The sequence below is a fragment of the Pseudophryne corroboree genome, chromosome 1 (genome assembly GCF_028390025.1).
Source record: "Pseudophryne corroboree isolate aPseCor3 chromosome 1, aPseCor3.hap2, whole genome shotgun sequence".
NCBI classification, from domain to species: domain Eukaryota; kingdom Metazoa; phylum Chordata; class Amphibia; order Anura; family Myobatrachidae; genus Pseudophryne; species Pseudophryne corroboree.
The window spans coordinates 523,904,784-523,923,012 of NC_086444.1; the positions used below are offsets into that span (position 1 = coordinate 523,904,784).

The following is an 18,229-nucleotide window of genomic DNA, read 5'->3' on the forward strand; positions in this document are numbered from 1 at the left end:
AATAACCTTCTTGCTCCCAAATCCAAGGTTCACTATTCTCTGCCTCTTCTGCTTGATCTGTCTGCTGCTTTTTCTATCATGGTCCACCCTCTCCTGCAAATCCTTCACTCCTTTGGTCTGCATGACATGGCGTTCTCCTGGTTGCCCTCTGACTGCTTTTTTTTTTTTCTTCTTATGGCTCAACCTCTCCCCTTTTTGCGCTACCAGTTGGTGTCCTCTAAGGCTCTGTTCTTGGTCCTCTTCTACTGTATTCTGCCTCTATATTTCTTACTATGGTGAGCTCATCAGACCTGTTGAACTCCAATATCATCTTTATGCTGATGACCCTCAGATCTATCTCTCAGTAGTGTCACCGTCTCTTCTCCTGTAACTGTTATTTGCTCATAAATGTCTCAGCAGTTTCCTATAGAAAATATTAATAAGACTGAGATGATCTTCATCCCACGTTTCCAAGTCCCTTCTCCTCTCTTGATTTCACTATCCATGACCAACTTCTCATCTACCCTACAAATCTGCTGTCATGGAGATATCCTTGACTCCAACCTCTTCTTCAAACCTCACATTCAGTACCTCTCCCAGTGTTGTCACTTCCATCTTCATAATATTAGACCCTTTCTCTCCTTAGAAGGAACAAATTCCCTCATACACTCAGTGGTCATCTCTAGACTGGACAACTGCAACCTTCTCTTATCTGGCCTCCCTGGCTCGCATCTGTCTCCACTCCAATCTGTCCTCAGCCTTCTCTCTAAATAAACCGCTTCTGCCTTAGCCCTTTTCCAGCTCTCTCCCCTTCCTTTCTATAATGTAAGCTTTCACAAGCAGAGTCCTTTTCCCTCTTGTGCTCCTTCCCTGGCCACACTGCCACCAAACTTTAAGACTCAACATTCAATGTCTATATAGCTTCTATCACATGTTCTGCAATGTTTTGTACAGATGTGTCCTCCTATAGCCTTGCTCTAGTCATGTTAAACACTCTTCTAGTTGAGCCCAGTCGTGAGCGCGTTTACTAACGCTAGGTATCTTTTTGTGCTATGTGAATACGACGCACAAGCAAATGAATGCTAATTAAAATTATATGTAGCATGCCTATAATCTGTGTGCAACTGTACATCTATCTGCATATGAAATGCTATGTTAGTTTTCATTTTAATTAGCAGAGTCTACTTGTGCATCTTATTCGCATAGTGATGATGCTAATAATACCCCTTTCAGACATACAACCCAGGAGTGTCCCTGCTCAGTCCCGGGTTTTTCATCTCTGAAAAATCCCGGGTTTTTGCTGGAGACCACTAAACCTGAGACTTGGGAAATTCCCGGGTCAACCCCTTTCAGACATAAGCTTGGTCTGCCCTGATAGCCAGGCCAGACCAGGCTACTGTCATGTCACACTCGTACATGTCTTACACATACACATGTCACAGTCAAACACACATACTTGTGATGTACACACACACACACACACACACACACACAGTATACACATATACACACACTCACCACAACAGGCTGCCTCTCTGTTTTTAGGCTGCGACAGCTGCTTCACAGCAGCACGGACTACAGCAGCCGACACATGCCCCCTCTTCACTCCGGCCCCCTTCAGAAAGCCCCGCCCATTCCACAAGCACACATGCCAATCAGGTGCAACCTGGGAGCAAACTCCCGGGTCACACCTTTCAGACCTAAGCCGGGTTGTCTACCCGGGACTTAAGTCCCGGGAAAAACCCTGCTAATTGCAGGGTTGGCACCTTTCACACATGCCAAATTCCCGGGTTGATGCGTGAGTATGTGCATAAACCCGGGATTTGGAGCATGGCAGAAAGGGGTATTAGACACATTATTGGCAACAAAAGACAACAGATGTCAGCAGAGCTGCCCAGGAGTTGCCAAGTAATTCATGTCAGGCATCTCACGATGCATGGAGTATTGAGGATAGAAGTATGAGGACACATCTGTTCTAGAAAATATTTGGTGAAGGATGGAGGCGCAGTATCATAAACACATACTCCTGAAGTTATTAGTACAATATACACACACAGTATAAAACAATGAGATAAAAGATATAATAAAAACAAATAAAATAAACAATGTATAAAACTCCTATATATAGGAATAATGTACCCCGGGAAATGGAACAATGCGCTGGAAAGAGTTCCTCGTTCTGTTACTATTAGTAACAATGAGGCAGATGTATTAATTTTGTCCTAACATTCCTTATATGTGCACTGCCACTTCACTGCTTTACCGTGGTGCAGTGCTTTCTCACATCGGCAGCATGTATTCACCTGCTTCCTGGCGTTAATGGTACACGTAAAACCACCACTCTGGTGATCGTCTTCACACTTATCATGATCCTCTTTTCGCCGGCCGTGGCTGCAGTGCGCCTGCATGGACATTTTTAATCCCAGCATCCCCCGCACATATGTGAATACACATGCGTCATCTATCTGGAAGGACGGAATGGCCGTGCAGCAAACAATAAACTATTAATAAAGCTTCTTGAAAAAAGAAAAAAAAAACAAAGGGAGTCAGAAAGACCTGCTGAGCCTGGCGATAAAAGACAGGAGGGGATAGAGGCGAACTGCACATGCAGCCTCTTCATACGAGGACAGATCGATTTCCTATATTTAGACCGGGGAGGCGGTAAATGCCAGAGGCATGCACACACTGGCACAACGAACGGTAACCTGGGCTTCATACATTAGCGAGAGGTGGAAGCTGCAGCCCATAGCGTGCAGTGTGGGCTACAAAGCCCATAGCGCACAGTCATACAACTGCCCCAATGTATCCAACAATGTAATAATCAAACACCATGTAAAAGTTTATATGTAGCAAGCTTGCTAAAAAAGAAAAAGAATTGTAGGATTTAAATCATTGTGAGTACTCACAAATGGGTGTTCATCATTACAAGCTGAAAGGGCCTTTAGTGCTGGCGGCTGTTATGCGGTGCAACTGTTGGGAAGCTGGTGTGACCCTCCGCTGGTAGCATCTCCCCGCTGCGATCTCAGTGCTAATGGTGCTGGCAGCTGTTTTGCGATGAGGCTGCTGGGAAGCTGGTATCCTGTTATCAGGGTGGCCCGCCCGATATTAAGTGTGCATCTTTAGCCTGTATGACATGCTCATCACTTGTAGATCTGCTCGATTGTTAATAGCAGGTGATGAAAGTCCTTATCTTAAGGAGAAATAGCAGCAGGTTGCCGTTGACAATGAGGACACAGTTCTTGGGTCCCGGGGCACCTTGAGGGGTAATTTTAGCACCGGGACCCCCATTCTCATTTTTTTCACATCTGTTCTATTCTGTTCTATAAGTCTTTTGAATTTTTCCCTCTATTTTGTTTGTACTGTTTATGTTTGCATATGTTGTAAGACGCTGCAGAACCCTTGTGGCATCATATAAATAAAGGATACAAATAGTAGTATGAGAGAAATTAATAGTATTTGTTCATTATTATTATTGCATGTGTGGTGGAAGAGCTTGTGTCTCACCACAACTGGCTACATTTATGAAGGATCAGCTCCCCTCAAGAGCGAGGAAAACAAGACCTGCACATTCTGCACCTGCAGTAGTAATTTGGAACTCTGGATTGCACAGCTCCAAGTTGAAAAATAGTCCGGGTTTTCCAGCTCACCCAGAGCAAGCATAAAGTAGCAAGCAGGAGAGGGGTTTAAAACTCCCATACACCCACTGCACATTGCACTGATGCCTGTTAGAGGCCAGCGAGTAGGATACAGTTTTGTAACACCAGGGACTGAGGACGCTGCTGTGCCAGGAAAGCATGGCGGATGGTGGCTGCATGTCATTGCAGCAGAATGACTGTTGAGCATGGGGAGTGCTAAGACATTTATTACTTCCATTTGTTCATTTTGAGTTATGCACCTGTGTGACCAGGCCCAAGCCTGTGTATACTATATTCAGTGTCTGATGTCAGCAAAGACACTGTATTTTACCAGAAGACTTGCCTAAGAGACCTTATTTCAAGTACCTGTTTTACATGTTATTAACAAAACACCATAACATTTTGGCAACGTCATATAAAAAAAAAAGTTACTTGTACAGACTGATACAAACAAGAGTGTCATATAAATACATAATTACAGCGTACAATTAACAAAATTATGTAGAGTAGCAAAGAGGAAAGGGCCCTGCATGCACAATTATGCAATAATAAGGTTTCCTAATGCAATATTCCTTTCCTAATGCAATAATGACACGTTGCATTCATGTGTTCCAGTTGGCCCAACGGCTCCCACAAAACATAAAAACTCTTCTTATCAGCAGGTGCCCTTATTATTGCTCAGAAAACCATGAACGTACCTTCAAAATTGTGTGTATCTCTGAAAAACTGCTGTGTGTGATATTACATTTACACTACACGCATATGTAAATACACTTCATTATATATATATATATATATATATATATATATACACACACACTATAGATACTACAGTCACACAATATTCCACTTTCCTACATGACTATTACAGAATACATTAATGGAAGAAAATTGCTTGTGAGGAAAAAATAATCATCCTTTATCTTTACATTTTTCATATCAAAGTAATCCATGAACATGGACATGCATTCCAGTGCGAGCAACCTGACAACTTACTACTTTCAATGACTTACATATTGATATAACATTTATTCTAACTTCAAATCCAGAGTTTCTATTATATAAACTAAATAAATGTGCAATTTCTATGGCAAAATCAGATGTTTTCTGCAGTTAAGTTTTATGTTTGCAAATGTTGTAAATTGACTGGAAAGGAAGGGAACACAAATACGGTGTATACATTCACCACCAAAGAAGCGCAGTCATTTACAGAGCAGTAACTAGGCTTTTTGGTGTCCTGTGCCAGAACGAGATTTGGTGCCCCCCATTTTTCCAATAAGGACATAAGGCTCATTCCTCGTGGGGAAGGGATATGACAAAATTGATCCCAGAGAATATTGTAAGCGAGAGCTTGCTGTTATTTTGTTACAATACCCTTTATTAAATAACACATTTCAATATACTACCATACCCAGGATTTAAACCTGTAACCTGTTGCATTCCAGTCAAAGACCCTACTCATTGGTCTATTTGATCCTGCATAGAAACTATGAGATTCCTAACAAGAGGGGTCATTCCGACCCGATCGCTTGCTGCAGTTTCTTGCAGTGCAGCGATCGGGTCGGAACTGCACATGCGCCGACGCTGCAGTGTGCCGGTGCATGGCGGCCATCGTTGCCTAGCGATCGCCTCTGAGACAGAGGCTGTCGCTGGGCGGGAGGGGGCTGGATGGCGGCGTTAAGCCACCGTTTAGGGGCCGCGGTCTGGCCAACGCAGGCGTGGCTAGACCGTTGCGCTGGTCGGGAGCTACTCTTGATGTGCACAGGCATCGCCGCTGTGCGCTGCCTTTGCACTTCTGCGGGGGGGGGCGGCACTGGCATGCGGGGTGGACTAGCCCTGTGCTGGGCGTCCCATTGCATGTCAGTGTGAATGATCGTAGCTGTGCTAAATTTAGCACAGTTACGATCAACTTGGAATGACCTCCAATATCAAGCTACTTGTACTTTGTAAAAAATAATCAGCATTGCAATTGCGCAGATCTATGTAGTGTACAGCCACACCCTACATAGATCTGCTCAGCTGCAACGCTGAGCATTTTTTCACAAAAAACAAGGTAAGCTTTAAATCAGTCATGGGGAACCTTTGGCACTCCAGCTGTTGTTGAACTACACATCCCAGCATGCCCTGCTACAGATTTTCTATTTGGCCATGCTAAAACTGTTGGAGGGCATGCTGGGATGTGTAGTTCAGCAACAGCTGGAGTGACAAAGGTTCCCCATCACTGCTTTAAATAGTTAGAATGCTCTACCTTTTTATGCAAGGGCAGATAGCTCAATGAATAGTGTCTGACTGCAATGCCACACGCAATGGGTTCGAACGGGTTCGCAATGGGTCAGCATCTTGAAATTTAATAAAAGACAATGTTACTGAGTTACAAAGAGCTATCAAGTTAAGTTCATGAATGTTGTATAGGTATTAGTGACAGAAGGGGTGGGGGTAGGTGACAGGGGCGGTCAGGAGATGCTGAGCTTCAAAAAGGAGGGAAACTGCAAGTGAAAGTAATTAAAATAGATAATTGACAAGTGCTGCCAACAGCGCCCCCAAACCTGCAGCGCTATGTGTGGTGCACACTCCGCACACACCGAGTTACTGCCCTGGTCATTTACTTAAGAAATCAAATATTAAATGTAAAAAATAACATTTATTATACACAATAACAATGTTTAGGAGCAGCAATTATCATTATTTATTTATACAGCTGATTTATTTTATTACTTTATGAGATCTAAGTTTTTTTTTATCTTTATGTAAAAGTTAAGCATTACGGAGCATGCATTGTTTTTTTCAGCATTTGATTGGATAATGAGCAATTGTAAACTAGCAATTGTTTGCTTAAAGTATGGATATAGATATATTGCCTATTGATTTAAGCAACAAATGTGGGTGACTTGTCCAGCTTCAAGGTTAATTAAAGTCTTATTTTAGAACCTTCTGACAGGCACAGGCCAGTGAGCGCTCACTGTGGTGCAATGAAGTGAAAAGACTGATCTGCAGTGCTTACTGATTCCTGCTTCTCATCCAGCACATTACCTGATGCACAGCGCTGCTTGTAGACAATCGGTCACACTAGTAGCACATTATCAAAGGAAATGACTTTGATCATTTTACGAATTCTTAACCATAACTTCTACTTAATCAATCACTTAAAGAAACAAAATATTAGGATATCCCAAGGACATTTATCAGTTATAAAAGCCAAAGTCATGGTTGGGTACATCACAAAGACCGCAAGGTATTCTATTTCCTAACCAAATCTTGCATGATTAGCAATTTCCCTATATTTAGCAACTTAAGCACAAAACACTTTCAGCTACATTAATGATAATTGGTACAAAGGAAATCAGATGTTAGCTCTCAGCACTGCATTAATAAAAGAACAGAATTGCACCGATTGCTGCTGCTTGTTGTAGGCAACACCACATTTTAGGCCTGATTCAGAGCAGCACCTAATCCACAGGGAGTGGCGTATCTATAATGGGTGCTTGTCTTGAATACTTACTCCTCCGGAGTACCGCATCGGTGGCAGCAACTCTGCTCAAATCACTGGTATAATGGAGTGGCAGCCATTTTCCCAGTGTTTTGTGCATGCGCAGTAGGAAAACCACAGGGGAAATGGCCCCCAGGCTATTTTCCTGGAGACCTGCACATGTGCACTGGACCCTGATACAGCGTTAGGGTCTCCTAGTGACCCTAGTGCTCAGAGCCTACTGCGATGCTGTCTAGAGAGAAGGGGACCCAGATGGATACTGCACACAGGCCCCCTACTATCTTAATACGCCACTGGCCACACGCATTGCCAATGCTCAAGAAGTTGAGCGATCTTTTTGCAACTACTCTCGCATAAAAAAAATAAAAAACTCATGCATTGCACAAAGTGTACTCAAAGAGGTGTTGCTACAATCAGGACACACAGTGTCCAATGCAGTGGAAAAGGGATGGGCATGACTGGGAGCTGGCTAGAAATGTATGCAATCAGTGGGTGTATTATGGGAGTGCTGTGGATGTCTCAGAAGTGGGTGTCTCAGTCCTTGCACATTGGGCTGCACAGATGTACACAAGGCAAGGTGTTTGTAGTCGAATTTACATAAAGTAGCAGATGCTCCTGCTGCTCTTCTGCGATTGACTCAGCATCACTGCAGGCCCATAGCCCTTGCACTAGCTTGAGAACAGACTACTCTATTAGACTGTTGGTGACATTCAGGGACATTTTGCACGTCTGGGAAAGCAGGCCCTCCCGATTCCTGCCCTTTTCCCAAATGCAATGTGTGATCTGGAAACTTGAAAACAAAATATGCAGAGAATCATGTAATTGTGGCCCTACCCCAAATCACAGTGCTGCATATCACTGCACTGTGCAGCAGAAGCTGGGCCATAATGACGCAATTACAGCACAGCGACCACCCAAATGGACCTACCCCTCTGGGATCTCTGGATGCGCACCTTCCAGGCCCCCTCCTCTCTATCCAGCAGCTCTGAGTGCTTGTAGACTCTAGCACTGTGCCAGTCTATTGCACATGCCCAGACAGGTCTCTGGGGAAATGGCACTATTTTCTCAGTGATTTTCCCACTGCACATGCACTATACACTATAAAAAAAAATGGCTGCAGCACTATTTTCCCAGTGATTTGTGCAGTGCTGCCTTCATTAGACGGGTTCACTACGGCTGGCCGGCGGTCGGGCTCCCGGCGACCAGCATACCGGCGCCGGGAGCCCGACCGCCGGCTTACCGACAGTGTGGCGAGCGCAAATGAGCCCCTTGCGGGCTCGCTGCGCTCGCCACGCTACGGGCACGGTGGCGCGCTACGCGCGCCACACTATTTTATTCTCCCTCTATGGGGGTCGTGGACCCCCAGGAGGGAAAATAAGTGTCGGTATGCCGGCTGTCGGGCTCCCGGCGTCGGTATACTGAGCGCCGGGAGCCCGACCGCCGGTATACAGAAGACCACCCCATTAGACTACTGAGAAGTAAGTATTGAAGAAATGGGTGCAGGGTAGCTCACAAGGACCTGTGTACACTGCACACCCCGCACCCATTATAGATACACCACTGGTAAGTTAGTTTTAACTTGATGCCTATGGTCATATTCAGTCCAATATATGTGTACAATTACTTAGTATCAATTATTCAGCATTTAGATGGGATACTTGGTTTAGGTATCACCTGGGTTTGATATATATTAAGTGACATAGGTCAGTCCTATGCCGTCTTTCTGTGCCCATGGGGCCCCTTGCATAGTTACAAGAACATCAAAATAACAAGGAGAAAAAGTACTCTCAAGTATAAGGCCTTCTGACTATGTCTGAGTGTAAGTTAAAACTTAATTTTTATTTATAAAATCTAAGGACGTCCATATCTGGACTCAAAAAACAAAAATATCACGCTTATATATAATGGGTAAATATAAACTAATGAGTAAATAATCCCAAGAGGAGGAGTTTTCTAAATCAGGACAACTCAAGGTGTGTCAGCAAGATTTCACAGTTAAATTATTTTGGTGTCAATATAGAGTTAAATACTCCCAAGTAGACTGACAGCTCAGTTATACTTGTTATAATTAAGTGTCCTTGGATTTTACGAGATATTGCATATAAATGTATCCTAAGCATCCCCCCCCCCCCCCCCTCCATTCCCTGCAGTCAAATCCTAACCCTCCCGGCTATACTTACTTTCGGAATCCCAGCTTTCACCGCACTCGGCATCGGCAAGTGTGTTTGCATTTGCCAATGCTGACTCAGGACACATGTCCCATCGCCTGTTTACACATACTGTATAGCGTAGTGTGTACCCAGCTTAAGATTTCTCCAGCAGTGACCCTGATTAGTGATAGAACCGCTTCCCCTTACACTAGTATGGAGATAGCGATTCATAGAGCCTAAACCTCTTGTTACCGTGTGGCTTCTGAATTTTATTTTGCCTTCTGGAGATGGCAAGATGAACTGAAGCATACCTCGCTTGGGAAAGAGGAGAGTATAGGTATTACGCATCACAGAATCAGGAGAAAGCTGCACACAGTGTACTGGAGACATTAGGCTGTGAATTTAACTTCACAGGGATTGTTTTATATATGCACAAAGTTGCAGATCAATCAGAATGTGAGGAAAGCTGAGGCTATTCGCATAGGAGCACTTTTAGCACAGATTCTGACGCACACAGATGTTTGTAAAAATGTCACACATCACAGTGGTCTACGTACACTAGGAATACAGCTCAGAACCTGGCGCTGAGAGGGACTAACTAGCACAACTTGACCAATGGCGTGTGAGGACACATCTGTATTCACAATACTAGCTAATTAGCTAAAACAAATATCACAGTTCATTGGTCTCACACTCTGCCTATATAACTGGTATATAAATGGTATATACTGATACTTAATTCTAAATATTTACTTATTACATATAGAATCTCTCTGTAGCTCCCCTCCTGTGATTCACTCTTTTAGATAATTATCTTGGTGCAGTAGCAATACACAACTGCATTCAGCTTCTGTATATTATTTTATTAACCTTTTTTATATTAAGTGCCTGAGATCCCCTTCCCTATTCCAGAAAATCGTTTACCCTAATATACAGCAGCTACATTTATTGGCATGAAATGTCAGTAATTAATACACTCATGCAAGTAGGGAAAAATGAACTCTTCTAAAGTTTATTATAGTCTGGAGAACGTTTATATCATGGCGTGAATTCAACTGAAGCTATTTCAAACATAATTTCTTTGTTGCAAGATGGACTCAGTATTGGTCTTTCTTTATCCACAGTAATGGTACAGGTATCAGAACGGAGACTGTTCCAGGAACCAAACTGGCTTCAGAAGAATTGTTCATACATTTCTTCAAGGCAGTGAAAACAATTCAGATATTATATAGATAACAGCAGCTTCACAATCATACACCTAAAACATTAGATGTAGAGAGTATGCCACATATCAGTCATAAACTATCCCTTATACTCAATCTGTTTCTCTGTTCCCAGCAGTATATCACGTATCATAAAAAAAATAAACTGTACTGCAGTCACATTGGATGAGATACATGTGTGCCTTAAACGATATGTGCCCCCGTCATTATCAGCGCTCAAATCTGCAAGACAGCGTGCCGATGTGACAGCAAAGGTATGAATGTGGTACTGACTGTTCTGACAACTGCAGCTAATGATTTTACAGCTGCAGCTGACGTGCCGCTGACATTGACCCTGGCTGTCAGGGTCAGCTCTGGCAGCTAAAGATTGTGCACACAAAAAAAATACTTTTTTTTCTGGGGATTACTGACAGACACGAAAGTAGCTACAGCCAATAGATGGAAAGTGTACTTAGCCAGAGGTGAATGATCACTCTTCCTCACAATGGGGGTAATTCAGACCTGATTGCTCGCTAGCGTTTTTTGCAGTGCTGCGATCAGGTCAGAACTGCACATGCGTATGCACCGCAATGCGCAGACGCGTCGCACAGGTACAAAGCGGATCGCCGCTCAGCGATAGGTTTGTGCGAAGAATCCATTCGCACGGGCGATCGCAAGGAGATTGACAAGAAGAAGGCGTTTGTGGGTGGCAACTGACCATTTTCAGGGAGTGGTTGGAAAAACGCAGGCGTGTCCAAGCGTTTGCAGGGAGGGTTCCTGACGTCAATTCCGGTCCTGGACAGGTTGAAGTGTTAGCAGCGGCTGAGTAAGTCCTGGGCTGCGCAGAGACTGCACAAAATCTGTTTGTACAGCTCTGCTACACATGCGTTCGCACACTTGCACAGATAAAATACACTCCCCTATGGGCGGCGACTATCTGTTCACAGCAGTGCAAAAAACCCCTACAGAGCGATCAGGTCTGAATTAGGCCCAATAATACATGCGGCTGTTATCAGGAACTGCTTTTCCACATACTGAGGTGAAGAGGAGGTCCAGACAAATAACGACCATTGTGTGCAACATAATACATCTACCCCTGAGTGTCTTGGCAGAGTGAATCCTGATAATGTATTATTGGTAGCTCCTCACATTATTGTTTTCATATCGGGCAATAGTAATATGATTTGTATTAAAACATTCATAAAACATACAAACATTAGTAAGTCATTGCAATAGATCTGTGGCTGATTTTTAGTTTAACTGATGAAATACTGAGCACCTAATAATTTTCGTGTCACTGAAGTTCACCGCAAAGTTGTGCCCATACACACCTAGCACTTTACTACAGGGAACAGGACTCTGAGTTATCTACAAATATATAGCGGGATGTAATAGAGTCCGAGATTGCTGTTGGTGCAAGATGCCAGACAATCTTTTAAAAAATTTTAAAGGGGCAAACACTTATAAGGTATAACTGTCTTGGAAATGATTGCCCCTTTAAAAAAAAGTCCAAGATTGGCCGCCATCCCACATCTCTGCCTCAGCACATAGGGGGTAATTCAGAGTTGATCGCAGCAGCAAATTTGTTAGCGGTTGGGCAAAACCATGTGCACTGCAGGGGGGGCAGATATGAGAAAGAAAGAGTTAGATTTGGGTGGGGTGTGTTCAATTTGAAATCTAAATTGCAGTGTAAAAATAAAGCAGCCAGTATTTATCCTGCACAGAAACAATATAACCCATCCAAATCTAACTCTCTCTGCAAATGTTATATCTGCTCCACCTGCAGTGCACATGGTTTTGCCCAACTGCTAACAAATTTGCTGCTGCGATCAACTCTGAATTACCCCCATAAGCATTAGTTTAATAGCCACAAGGAAACAAATAAGAAAATATTATAACAAGCGTATCAGTTTTTGTACTATACTTTATTAGCATGGATCTGTTTTCTTATAAAAGATTAAAATAATGTGACACACAGAGTAATAAATAAATATTTACTTGCAAACATTATATTGCATAGTTTCAGCACACGCAGACTCAGCTGTGGAGAGCTGTCCAAAGCTGCTGGGTCCTGAGACACCGTCACTGCTAGTTCTTGCCATGAGGAATAAAGAAAAGAAGCATTATAACCATGCATACATGTGTAAGGCTGGGGTGCAGACGTTTCATTACTGGCATTGAGAGGTATAAAGAAATGTAGCAGACATGACTGACAAATGGCCTAATAAAACACATCCACTGCCTACACACACTGGGGGAAGACATTTTCTGGGCTGAACCAATATTTATGGCACTGTAGAAACGTATTGCTATACCTATGTTACTGGTTCTTTAATAATGTGCAGGATGCATTATCATCTCATTAATATGCAGTGGTTCCTAATAAATGGTAAATTAGCATTCTCGTGAATTTTACTTCAGCTCACGTAATCTGCGTGCGATGCCGATGTTTGCATAGCTGAGTGATTTTCCCAACGGAAATTTATAAAAAATAAGAATTTACTTACCGATAATTCTATTTCTCATAGTCCGTAGTGGATGCTGGGGACTCCGAAAGGACCATGGGGAATAGCGGCTCCGCAGGAGACTGGGCACAAAAGTAAAAGCTTTAAGACTACCTGGTGTGCACTGGCTCCTCCCCCCATGACCCTCCTCCAAGCCTCAGTTAGGATACTGTGCCCGGACGAGCGTACACAATAAGGAAGGATTTTGAATCCCGGGTAAGACTCATACCAGCCACACCAATCACACCGTACAACTTGTGATCTGAACCCAGTTAACAGCATGATAACAGAGGAGCCTCTGAAAAGATGGCTCACAACAATAATAACCCGATTTTTTGTAACAATAACTATGTACAAGTATTGCAGACAATCCGCACTTGGGATGGGCGCCCAGCATCCACTACGGACTATGAGAAATAGAATTATCGGTAAGTAAATTCTTATTTTCTCTGACGTCCTAGTGGATGCTGGGGACTCCGAAAGGACCATGGGGATTATACCAAAGCTCCCAAACGGGCGGGAGAGTGCGGATGACTATGCAGCACCGAATGAGAGAACTCCAGGTCCTCCTCAGCCAGGGTATCAAATTTGTAGAATTTAGCAAACGTGTTTGCCCCTGACCAAGTAGCTGCTCGGCAAAGTTGTAAAGCCGAGACCCCTCTGGCAGCCGCCCAAGATGAGCCCACTTTCCGTGTGGAATGGGCTTTTACAGATTTTGGCTGTGGCAGGCCTGCCACAGAATGTGCAAGCTGAATTGTACTACAAATCCAACGAGCAATAGTCTGCTTAGAAGCAGGAGCACCCAGCTTGTTGGGTGCATACAGGATAAACAGCGAGTCAGATTTTCTGACTCCAGCCGTCCTGGAAACATATATTTTCAGGGCCCTGACTACGTCCAGCAACTTGGAATCCTCCAAGTCCCTAGTAGCCGCAGGCACCACAATAGGCTGGTTTAAGTGAAATGCTGAAACCACCTTAGGGAGAAATTGAGGACGAGTCCTCAATTCTGCCCTGTCCGTATGAAAAATTAGGTAAGGGCTTTTATAGGATAAAGCCGCCAATTCTGAGACACTCCTGGCTGAGGCCAGGGCTAACAGCATTACCACTTTCCATGTGAGATATTTTAAGTCCACAGTGGTGAGTGGTTCAAACCAATGTGATTTTAGGAACCCCAAAACTACATTGAGATCCCAAGGTGCCACTGGAGGCACAAAAGGAGGCTGTATATGCAGTACCCCCTTGACAAACGTCTGAACTTCAGGAACTGAAGCTAGTTCTTTTTGGAAGAATATTGACAGGGCCGAAATTTGAACCTTAATGGACCCTAATTTTAGGCCCATAGACAGTCCTGTTTGCAGGAAATGACCCAGTTGAAATTCCTCTGTAGGGGCCTTCCTGGCCTCACACCACGCAACATATTTACGCCAAATACGGTGATAATGTTGCACAGTTACATCCTTCCTGGCTTTGATCAGGGTAGGGATGACTTCATCCGGAATGCCTTTTTCCTTCAGGATCCGGCGTTCAACCGCCATGCCGTCAAACGCAGCCGCGGTAAGTCTTGGAACAGACATGGTACCTGCTGGAGCAGGTCCTTTCTTAGAGGTAGAGGCCACGGGTCTTCCGTGAGCATCTCTTGAAGTTCCGGGTACCAAGTCCTTCTTGGCCAATCCGGAGCCACGAGTATAGTCCTTACTCCTCTCCTTCTTATGATTCTCAGTACCTTGGGTATGAGAGGCAAAGGAGGGAACACATACACTGACTGGTACACCCACGGTGTTACCAGAGCGTCCACAGCTATTGCCTGAGGGTCCCTTGACCTGGCGCAATATCTGTCCAGTTTTTTGTTGAGGCGGGACGCCATCATGTCCACCTTTGGTTTTTCCCAACGGTTCACAATCATGTGTAAGACTTCTGGGTGAAGTCCCCACTCCCCCGGGTGGAGATCGTGTCTGCTGAGGAAGTCTGCTTCCCAGTTGTCCACTCCCGGAATGAACACTGCTGACAGTGCTATCACATGATTTTCCGCCCAGCGAAGAATCCTTGCAACTTCCGTCATTGCCCTCCTGCTTCTTGTGCCGCCCTGTCTGTTTACGTGGGCGACTGCCGTGATGTTGTCCGACTGGATCAGCACCGGCTGACCCTGAAGCAGAGGCCTTGCCTGACTTAGGGCATTGTAAATGGCCCTTAGTTCCAGGATATTTATGTGAAGTGACGTTTCCATGCTTGACCACAAGCCCTGGAAATTTCTTCCCTGTGTGACTGCTCCCCAGCCTCTCAGGCTGGCATCCGTGGTCACCAGGACCCAGTCCTGAATGCCGAATCTGCGGCCCTCTAGAAGATGAGCACTCTGCAACCACCACAGGAGAGACACCCTTGTCCTTGGAGACAGGGTTATCCGCTGATGCATTTGAAGATGCGATCCGGACCATTTGTCCAGCAGATCCCACTGAAAAAGTTCTTGCGTGGAATCTGCCGAATGGAATCGCTTCGTAAGAAGCCACCATTTTTCCCAGGACCCTTGTGCATTGATGCACTGACACTTGGCCTGGTTTTAGGAGGTTCCTGACTAGGTCGGATAACTCCCTGGCTTTCTCCTCCGGGAGAAACACCTTTTTCTGTACTGTGTCCAGAATCATCCCTAGGAACAGCAGACGTGTCGTCGGAATCAGCTGCGATTTTGGAATATTTAGAATCCATCCGTGCTGTCGTAGTACTACTTGAGATAGTGCTACTCCGACCTCTAACTGTTCTCTGGACCTTGCCCTTATCAGGAGATCGTCCAAGTAAGGGATAATTAAGACGCCTTTTTTTCGAAGAAGAATCATCATTTCGGCCATTACCTTGGTAAAGACCCGGGGTGCCGTGGACAATCCAAACGGCAGCGTCTGAAACTGATAGTGACAGTTCTGTACCACAAACCTGAGGTACCCTTGGTGAGAAGGGCAAATTGGGACATGGAGGTAAGCATCCTTGATGTCCAGAGACACCATATAGTCCCCTTCTTCCAGGTTCGCTATCACTGCTCTGAGTGATTCCATCTTGAATTTGAACCTTTGTATGTAAGTGTTCAAGGATTTCAGATTTAAAATAGGTCTCACCGAGCCGTCCGGCTTCGGTACCACAAACAGCGTGGAATAATACCCCTTTCCCTGTTGTAGGAGGGGTACCTTGATTATCACCTGCTGGGAATACAGCTTGTGAATGGCTTCCAATACCGCCTCCCTGTCGGGGGGAGACGTTGGTAAGGCAGACTTCAGGAACCGGCGAGGGGGAGACGTCTCGAATTCCAATTTGTACCCCTGAGACACTACCTGCAGGATCCAGGGGTCCACTTGCGAGTGAGCCCACTGCGCGCTGAAATTCTTGAGACGGGCCCCCACCGTGCCTGAGTCCGCTTGTAAGGCCCCAGCGTCATGCTGAGGACTTGGCAGAAGCGGGGGAGGGCTTCTGTTCCTGGGAAGAGGCTGTCTGCTGCAGTCTTTTTCCCCTTCCTCTGCCCCGGGGCAGATACGAGTGGCCTTTTGCCCGCTTGCCCTTATGGGGATGAAAGGACTGAGCCTGAAAAGACGGTGTCTTTTTCTGCTGAGAGGTGACCTGGGGTAAAAAGGTGGATTTCCCAGCCGTTGCCGTGGCCACCAGGTCCGATAGACCGACCCCAAATAACTCCTCCCCTTTATACGGCAATACTTCCATATGCCGTTTGGAATACGCATCACCTGACCACTGTCGCATCCATAACCCTCTTCTGGCAGAAATGGACAGCGCACTTACTCTTGATGCCAGAGTGCAAATATCCCTCTGTGCATCTCTCATATATAGAAATGCATCCTTTAAATGCTCTATAGTCAATAATATATTGTCCCTGTCCAGGGTATCAATATTTTCAGTCAGGGAATCCGACCAAGCCACCCCAGCACTGCACATCCAGGCTGAGGCGATTGCTGGTCGCAGTATAATACCAGTATGTGTGTATATACTTTTTAGGATATTTTCCAGCTTCCTATCAGCTGGTTCCTTGAGGGCGGCCGTATCAGGAGACGGTAACGCCACTTGTTTTGATAAGCGTGTGAGCGCCTTATCTACCCTAGGGGGTGTTTCCCAACGCGCCCTAACCTCTGGCGGGAAAGGGTATAATGCCAATAATTTTTTAGAAATTAGCAGTTTTTTATCGGGGGAAACCCACGCTTCATCACACACCTCATTTAATTCATCTGATTCAGGAAAAACTACGGGTAGTTTTTTCACACCCCACATAATACCCTTTTTTGTGGTACTTGTAGTATCAGAAATGTTCAAAACCTCCTTCATTGCCGTGATCATGTAACGTGTGGCCCTACTGGAAAATACGTTTGTTTCCTCACCGTCGACACTGGAGTCAGTGTCCGTGTCTGGGTCTGTGTCGACCACCTGAGGTAACGGGCGCTTTAGAGCCCCTGACGGTGTTTGAGACGCCTGTACAGGTATTAACTGATTTGCCGGCTGTCTCATGTCGTCAACAGTCTTTTGTAAAGTGCTGACACTATCACGTAATTCCTTCCATAAGACCATCCAGTCGGGTGTCGACTCCCTAGGGGGTGACATCACTAATACAGGCAATTGCTCCGCCTCCATACCATTTTCCTCCTCATACATGTCGACACAACGTACCGACACACAGCACACACACAGGGAATGCTCTGATAGAGGACAGGACCCCACTAGCCCTTTGGGGAGACAGAGGGAGAGTTTGCCAGCACACACCAGAGCGCTATATATATACAGGGATAACCTTATATAAGTGTTTTTCCCTTATATAGCTGCTGTATAGATTTATCTGCCAAATTAGTGCCCCCCCCTCTCTTGTTTTACCCTGTTTCTGTAGTGCAGGACTGCAGGGGAGAGTCAGGGAGCTTCCCTCCAACGGAGCTGTGAGGAAAAAATGGGGCCAGTGTGCTGAGGAGATAGGCTCCGCCCCCTTCTCGGTGGCCTTTCTCCCGCTTTTTTAAGGAAAAATTGGCAGGGGTTAAATGCATCCATATAGCCCAGGAGCTATATGTGATGTATTTTTTGCCATATAAGGTGTTTTTATTGCGCCTCAGGGCGCCCCCCCCCAGCGCCCTGCACCCTCAGTGACCGGAGTGTGAAGTGTGCTGAGAGCAATGGCGCACAGCTGCGGTGCTGTGCGCTACCTTATTGAAGACAGGACGTCTTCTGCCGCCGATTTTCCGGACCTCTTCAGTCTTCTGGCTCTGTAAGGGGGCCGGCGGCGCGGCTCTGGGACCCATCCATG

The 18,229-nt window shown here is 45.2% G+C and overlaps 1 protein-coding gene across 2 annotated transcripts in view; it reads right to left on the reverse strand.

The window, feature by feature from the left end:
• Nucleotides 1-12,359: 12,359 nt before the first annotated feature.
• The window catches only part of SPATA6L (spermatogenesis associated 6 like), a 143,783-nt gene continuing 137,913 nt past the window's right edge, over nt 12,360-18,229 (reverse strand). For both annotated transcript variants that reach the window (XM_063913975.1, XM_063913974.1), the window contains exon 14: nt 12,360-12,547. In XM_063913975.1, the coding sequence (XP_063770045.1) occupies nt 12,542-12,547 (6 nt within the window). In that variant the 3' untranslated portion in view covers nt 12,360-12,541. The remainder of the gene's footprint in view (nt 12,548-18,229) is intronic.